Below are 7,836 nucleotides of genomic sequence, written 5' to 3'. Positions count from 1 at the left end.
CTACTTTTATTACCTGCTAACGCGAGCCGAGGGAACCCAGCCTCTCCACCCCTGCCGAATTCCTGGCTTGACACATCCCAAACTGCCCTTAGCGCAACTTGAGCAGCATTTCGGGGGTCCCAGCGAGGAAGCAGCCGAGCTGGTGACTGATGCAGGTCCCCGTAGCTCTTCTCTGAGCTGTTTGCCCCCCAAAAGTCCCCCATGGAAGGGGGTTCCCTGGATGATTTTACCAACGGGTCCACTCCCGTACACCCAAGCTGTGTCGCTTTCCCGCTCCCCTGCAAGAGTGGGGCAGAAGATAAGGACGGTTACAGGGAGAAGTGTCATCTCCCCATCACCCTCCATTATCACCCAGCCCTCCCCAAACCCACCCCGGTCTCCCCTGTCTCGCTCTCCCCCCAAAGCCCCTACGCTGGCCACTACCCCTGGCACGTCCTGCTCACCCTCCCCGTCGCCCCCTCCCCACCACCACTTGACACCCCTTTTCCCATCCTGACCCCCACCCCAGGGACCCACCAGCTACTGCAACCACCCTTTCCTACCCTGTGCTGGAGGCAGGGGGGACAGGCCAGCCCCCCACCCTGGCTGCGGGCCGTCCCCAAAGGCAGAGGGTGGCTCTGAGCACCCCCTGGTCCCCACGGCCCCCTCTCAGGAGCTGGGGGGAGGCAGGGAGGCCCAGGGCTCCTGGGGGGCAGAGGCATCGCTTTGCAGGCTGTCCCCCTCCCCAGGCCTCCACGCCACGGTGGGGGGCAGGACAGCCTTGGCAGCCCAGCCCCTGGGGGCTGCAGAGGAGGAGGAAGAGGAGGAGGAAGGCACGGGGTGCTGCTGGAAAACAGAGCTGGGCTCTTCGGGCCAGAGCTCAGGGGGGGTAGGGGTGCCCCCTCGCCTCTCACCCTCCCACCACGCCGGCGGCAGCAAGGAGAGGGGCCTGTGGCCCCCGGCGCTGGTGCTGTGCAGTCGCTGGTGAGCTGCCAGGGCCGTGCCGAGGCCGAAGGCTTTGCCACACTCGGGACAGATGTGCCGCTTCTCTGGGCTGCCCTGCGTGTGGGCACGCTGGTGCCGGTTGCGGTGGGAGCTGCGACCGAAGCGTTTACCGCAGTGGGCGCAGGAGAAGGGTTTCTCACCGGTGTGGGTGAGCCGGTGCCGGTCATAGTGGGAGCTCCAGGCAAAGCCTTTGCCGCAGACGCCACACTGGTAGGGTTTCTCCCCGCGGTGAAGCCGCCGGTGCCGCTCCAAGCTGGCCGGCGTGCTGAAACCCTTGCCACACTCAGGGCAGGCGTGGGGTCGGCCTGGCTGGGCGGCGTGGGTACGGCAATGAGCCAGCAAGGTGGAGCTGACGGCGAAGCTCTTCCCGCACTCGCCGCAGCGGTAGGGCCGCTCACCAGTGTGCACCCGGCGGTGCCGTTCCAGGTGGGAGCTGACGGCGAAGGCCCGCCCGCACTCCCCGCAGCGGAAGGGCTTCTCCCCGGTGTGGATGCGGCGATGGCGCTCCAGGTGCGAGACCCAGCCAAAACTCTTCCCGCACGCCCCACAGGGGTAGGGTTTGCCCCCTCCTCCAGTGACGGCTTCCTCAGCGGTTGCCAGCACGGCGTTAGTGGAGTCACCAGCTTGCTGCTGCCGGGCGTGGGTGCGCTGGTGCTTGGCCAGGGCTGAGCCCCAGCGGAAGCAGCGTTGGCAATGCGGGCAGGGGTACGGCCGCTCGCCCGTGTGGACACGCTGGTGTTTGAGGAGGTTGGAGCTCTGACCGAAGCATTTGCCGCACTGCTCACAGCGGTAGGGCCGTGGGGGGCTGCTGGTGGCTTTGGCACCCGACGGTGGTGTCTGGGTGCCCTTGTGCTTGAAGCGCTGGGGGTCTGTCTGGTGGTTGAGGCGCTTGCCGCAGTCGGCACATTTCTTGGGGGGGGGTGGGGGCTCTTCCACTGCTTCCCCATCCTCCTCATCCTCAGAGGTAGCAGCGGCAGCGTGGGTGCGCATGTGGCGGTCGAGGTGGGAGCTCCAGGCGAAGGCTCGGCCGCATTCAGCGCACTGGAAGGGCTTCTCACCGGTGTGGATGCGCCGATGCCGCTCAAGGTGGGAGCTCCAGGCGAAGGCTTTCCCACACACACCACATTCGTAGGGTTTCCCACCCAGGTGGCTCTTCTGGTGCCGGTCGAGGGCTCCTGGATTGGCAAAGCTGCGGCCGCACTGGGGGCAACGGTTGGGTTTCTCCCCGCCGGGCGCGTGGGTACGCTGATGGGTGAGCAGGGAGGAGCTGACGCTGAAGCGGCGCCCACAGTCTGGGCAGGCGTAAGGCCGCTCCCCTGTATGGACGCGCTGGTGGATGGTGAGGTCCGAGCGCTGGATGAAGCACTTGCCGCAGTCAGGACACTCGTGTGGGCGGTCACCGGTGTGGATCTTCTGGTGCTTCACCAGGGCTGACTTGTGGCTGAAGCTCTTCCCACACTCGCCACACGTGTTGCTGGGCTGGCTCTCGCCCAGGCGCGTGCCCGTCTCTCCCGGTCCCCTGCTTTTGCCTGCCTTTGCCCCAGTCTTGGCGAGGCTTGAAGGATGCTCCTCGCCGGCAGGTTTTACCACTTCAGGCTCTTTCTCGGCAGCTTCTTCTTGAGGGGGTTCCTGCTCCACTCCTGCTCCATCCTCTGTGGGGCACAAAGACAGACAGACACAACCTGGGCAGGAGACGTCATCTCTCCCGGGGCTGGGAAGGTGCTGGGAAAAGGAGAGCAAGGAGGGATTCCTTGTCCTTTTTTATTTCACACACTCTTCCAGGTAAGCAAGCACCTCTAGCTGAGGCATCTCCAATCCCCCTCTCTCCTCCACCAACACGAACATGGCAATTAATCCACCACCACCTCCACTGTATCTCTGTGGACCACTCCAGAAATGCAGCTGTCTAGGCAGGGGGTCCAGCATTTCCATTTTGGCCAAGACATCCCTCTGGCATTGATGCGTCTCCTCCCCAGCATCTTTCTTCCATGCCACAGCCAAACCAGGGCTTGCAGCCTGGGGTACAGCGGCGGCCATTACGGTGGGATTTTGCCCGCTTTGGGGAGAGGTTGGTGGTGGAGGAAACCCTCCACACTTCCAGGAGCCGAACCCAGGGTCCTTCCCCGCTGTGGTCGAAGCGCAATCGGAGGCTCACCTGCGGTTGGTGTGTCCCTGGGCACATGGAGATCCAGGGCTGTAGGTTCATCCCTGTGGTCCAAGCGGGACAGCAGATCGGGTTTGGAAACAGGGAATTCTGGAAAAAGAGAGGGGGAACAAGCAGCGTGGGTCAGGAGGGTCTGCCCTCCCCGGCAGCCCCTCAACCCCAGCACCCCTTGAATGAAGACGGGAGGATCCAGCTTGCTGGATCCTCCGTCCACTCCAAATTTTCTGGGCTACTCACCCAGTGCCATCAGCGTCTCGTAGCTCTCCTGCATCACATCCCGATACAGTGCTCTCTGTCGTGGGTCCAGCAGCACATACGGCTCCATGGCTGGTGCCACCAGACCCCCTGAAAGGAGAGCCCAGCGTGCCACCCATCACCAGCCACCACCCTATGGATTTGCACCCGTCCGTTGGACTCTTCATGCAGAATCCTCTATTTTATTAACCTGTGGATTCTCTAATAATCTAATGGTTTATTATTCTTTACTAAGCTAATAGAAAGGCTAAGCTGTATCACAAAACGGGGATAAGGCATGGGGACAGGTGGCTAATAAAAACATCCATCCTTTACCCCACGTATTTTCCCAAATCCTGCAGGAACTTTACACCCTCCGCTTCTATCCAATCTAGCTGAACAATTATATTTTTTTTCCAAAAGTTAATGGGGAGGAGGAAGTGCAATTCCTTAAAAAAAAAAAAAAAAAAAGAGAGATAAACCCCAGCCTATGAAGAACGTATTTCTGTAACCTGCAGGTGACACTCTGCTCAGAGATCCTTAGCCGAAAATTAATTTTCACCCTGATTTTACCTAACAGCTAATTCCTACTGCACCAAACCCTGGGTGCTTGTCCACAGGACCCTTCACCTTCCCAGAGACTCCCGTCCCAAATTTTCCAGACCATTCACCAAAAAAACCCCGACCCTATAGCAATCTCATCTCCTTCTCAAAGGGGACAAATCGCTCAGTTACTTCTCCACGTGAATCTCCAGCGCTCAGAGCCTGTGCCTGGGGAAAAACACGAGTTTTCCCAGCTTTAGGAAGAGAGTTTGGTGCTCTCCTTTGCAAAAATCATTCAAAAGCAAATTACCACTTCCCCGACCCTTTCCTCACCCTCTTCTGTGAGCAGCAGGCGTATTAGGGTCTCAGGGCATGGGCTGAATTTTATGTTTGGGGTTTTTTTTTCTAGCACCAGAAGTGTTACAGCTGCAGAGGATGGAGGAGGTGGGTTGGGAAAAGGTGGATTTGCAGAAGGTTGGCACCAACTTACCGATGCCAGGAATAAATGGGCGATTTCAAGCATGGACCGCAGATCCCTCCTGCAGGGTTTTGTTTTTTTTTTTTTCTGTTTTTTTTTTTTTTTTTTTTTCTTTCTCTGTTAAACCCCCAGCAGCATCTCAGCCTGCTTCATTTACTCTCCGGTAGTTTGCCATCCTGCCGAAAAAAATAAAAATAAAGGGGTCAATACTGCACGCCCCTCGGAGCCGCCTCCGCTCCTGGCCCCCCCGGCAGCCCCGTCCGAAGCTGGAACCCACCCGCCCGGGTGAAGCCAGGGGGAAGGGGCTGGGGGGGTGGGGGGTGTCGTTGTTTTTTATTACTAAGGGACGGGAGGGGAGAGGAAGGGAAGGATGGAGGAGGAAAGGAAAGAGATGGGGGGGGGGGGGGGAGAAGGAGCCATTTTCTGCTCCCTGTCCGCATCCAAAGACCGAACCTCCCCGTTACCTGCAGTCTCCGGCTTGGGAGGTGCTGTCGGCAAAGCCCGGAGATGCCCACCCTCCCCCACCCACCCACCCAAAAAAAAAAAAAAAAAAAAAAAAAAGCCCTTTTTTCACCCAAGAAATGGGGCAGGCAGCGAGGGGCTGTGTGTGCGGGGGATGCGAGGGCCGCGGGAGCAGGTCAGCAGGGAAGCTCGGTCCTTTTGATATCCCGAGCTATAAGAGTTAAAAAAAAAAAAAATAAAGGGGGGGGGGGAGGGAGGAAGGAAGGAAGGAAGGAAGGAATGAAAAAAAAAAAAAAGTTGAGGGGGGGGGGGGTGAGGCAGAAAAAGAGCTCAAAGAGCTCCGCACAATTGCCAGGGCCCTCTGGCGGCACTAGCGGTGGGTGGAAATTAAAAAAAAAAAAAAAAAAAAAAAAAACCAACCAAAAAAACCCCACACAACAAACGACCACGCAAAGTGAAAAATGCTTACTGGTTTCCTGGAGAGTTTCGGTTTCGTTGGGTTTTTTTTTTCCCCTCAAAATGTGGGGAAAAAAGGGCAGTTTTGGGGTTCGCCTGCCCTGCTGCGGGGATGGGGATGTGGCCCCCGGAGGCGTTTTCCTCACAGAGCTGCTTGCTGCCGGCCATAAATTTATTGGTGATAAACCCATTAGGGACGGTTTTGGGGACACATTCCCTAAATTTGGAGCTGGGGGAGAATCCTGGGGGGTGGTTTAGCAAGCGTGGACTGAGGGAGCTGGGCTGCCAGGCTGCAGAAATCCTCCCATCGTGGCAGCCGTCCTGATTCTTTACGCAGGGCGAAAGCAACTGGTTTTGGGGGTAAAAAAGGTGTTTTCTGTCAATGGAGGGGGGCTGCCTGCATGGCGGGGATGTCGGGCCAGCAAAGAGCGTGGCCCAAAAGTGCTTCAGAGCCCCGTAAGGAGTTTGGGGCTCAGAGAGGCCTCAAACCCAGCCCTGTTCCCCCCTCCCCCCAGGCCACCGCAGCCCTTCAGGGCAGCCCTCACCCAAGATGGACCCACGCACTCGTCCCCCAGGGGCCACCCTGAGCTGGGTGGCAAGGGGAAAGCCACGGCCATCGCGCCGCCACCGCGGCAGGAGGCCGCAGCCGCCTTCCCCCTCGCCCTCTCTGAGGGCGATGCCGCCATTTTGGAAGAGGGCGGTGACCGCCATTTTGGAAGCGGGCGCTTCCCTTCTGAGGCTTCCTCCACCTGCAGGCCCTGCATTAACCGTTTTTCATCCTAATTTCTGCCCTCCCCAACCCAGGAGTAGTGACTTCCGCCCGCAAATATTTCCTCCCCAAAGAAAATTTCACCAGAGACAGGAAAACGTACAGAAAAGCTGAGAAATCTTGGTGGTGCCTCCTCATCTGCCTCACGCTTCTGCAGCGAGAGGATCGCTCCTGATAGGGATTGTAAACGTGGGGAAGGGCTATTGTGTGAGTGCAGGGAGGCTTTGGGTTATTATTCCCTGAAATCAGGTTCCTCAAGCTGATCTGCGACACTCAGGGTGACATGGTGGAGAGGCTGGCACAGCAGAGAGGCCAGCACTGTGAAAACCACCCCCAAAAAATGCCCCTTCCCACCTTCACACCAAAAACCTCCACTTTAGTGACCACCACCCCTGAAAATGGATTTCTGAAGGGAAAAAGGTCCCCAGGAAGCTCCTGCAACTTTTTTTTTCAACAGTATGTAATCCTTTACGCTGGAAAACCCAGCTGTTGGATGACAGGTGAGCAAATCTGGGGCAAAAATGTGCCCCTTTCCTCAAAAAGTGCCGATTTTGAGGCAAAACAGGCTGCCTGGAGCATCTGCTGTGACCCAGGACAGCTCTAAACCTGTCTGGCATCTCCTTTAGTTAACAAAAAAATGGTTTAAAAATTATAAAAAGGAAAGCCAGGCCCACCACCCGCTGGTTGATACCACCATTAAGAATTAATTGTGATCGCAAAGCTGTGACTTAAATTAATGAAGTGCTGCAGGGGTTGTTGAGATGGGGTTTGAGCACCCACCTCAACCCCTCCAGGATGCTCCTGGTGCCTCAACCCCAACCCCTCACCCCTGCGGTGAATTAACCTGGTTTAGGGGCACCCCAAAAACATCCCTTCACTCTGGCCTGGTGGTGAAAAACAGAGGGAAAAAGCAAGAAAAATGGGGGGATGTTTCATTAGGGCTGTCAGAAGAATTAAGGAAAAATAAAACAGCAGGTGGCCCACGCTCAGCCTAAGTCACTTCATTGTTAAATTTGAGATGTTAGAGGACGATGGCTTTTACTGATTATTAATACGTGTTTTAATAGTATCCCTTTAACAGAGGCAGGATGAGGAGATGTGGATAAATTAACGTGTATTTAAAGTTTATTTTCAGGGGAGTCCTGGGATTTTGGAGCTTTGTGGACGTAAGGATGCCCCATGGGGCTGCCGCCCGCCACATGGAGCACCTCAGGGTCCCACGGCGGGTCCCGGGGATGCTCCGTGGGGCTGGCACCTCAATACCAGGGGGTCCCCGGCCCTGATCCCCCCGTTTTACGAGACAGGCAGGGGGACCCATCTGGGCCCCGCCCCCCATCCTATAGGCACCGCTGCATCCCTCCCAGCATTCCATAAGGACCCCACCGCCCCCAGCAGCCCGTAGGGACACAGACCTTCCCCCGTCACCCAGCAGGGACCGAGACGCGTTCTGCCCCCGCCCCTATAACTTACAGGACCCCCCGAAAGCATCCCATAAGCACCTAAACATCCGCCCTCCGAGATCCTGTAAGGACCCTGACCATTCACTCGGGCTCCCCCAGCACCCTGCAGGGACACACGGCCCCTCCCGGCACCCAAACCCCCCGCCACATCCTGGAGGGACCCGCGGCACTCGCGTTCCCCCAGCGCCCTATAGACCCCGCCCCCTCGGGCCCGCAGGCCCCGCCCCCCGCGCATGCGCCGCTCCGCCGCCTCGCGGGGAACGACGCAGGCGCGCTCTTACGCCGC

General features: G+C 58.0%; 1 protein-coding gene across 4 annotated transcripts; it reads right to left on the bottom strand.

Annotated features, from left to right (window-relative positions):
* Positions 1-3: 3 nt before the first annotated feature.
* On the bottom strand, positions 4-7,754 carry LOC308055967 (uncharacterized protein). Of its 4 annotated transcripts, none has more exons than XM_080370643.1 (6): positions 4,868-7,754; positions 4,416-4,579; positions 3,386-3,493; positions 3,140-3,238; positions 894-2,636; positions 4-278 (listed from the first exon to the last, which is right to left on the bottom strand). In XM_080370643.1, exons 3-6 carry the CDS (start codon positions 3,471-3,473, stop codon positions 10-12), a joined length of 2,199 nt encoding a protein of 732 aa, XP_080226769.1. In that variant the 5' UTR covers positions 3,474-3,493; positions 4,416-4,579; positions 4,868-7,754; the 3' UTR covers positions 4-9. The 4 variants fall into 4 exon arrangements, 3 of the variants coding, with proteins under 3 accessions (XP_080226769.1, XP_080226770.1, XP_080226771.1); XM_080370644.1 differs by having other exon boundaries at positions 5,335-7,754; XM_080370645.1 differs by having other exon boundaries at positions 1,125-2,636; positions 4,416-7,754.
* Positions 7,755-7,836: the final 82 nt, after the last annotated feature.

The sequence above is a fragment of the Falco punctatus genome (genome assembly GCF_963210335.1).
Source record: "Falco punctatus genome assembly, chromosome: 21".
Lineage (NCBI taxonomy): Eukaryota > Metazoa > Chordata > Aves > Falconiformes > Falconidae > Falco > Falco punctatus.
This window is presented reverse-complemented; position numbering and strand designations above follow the sequence as displayed.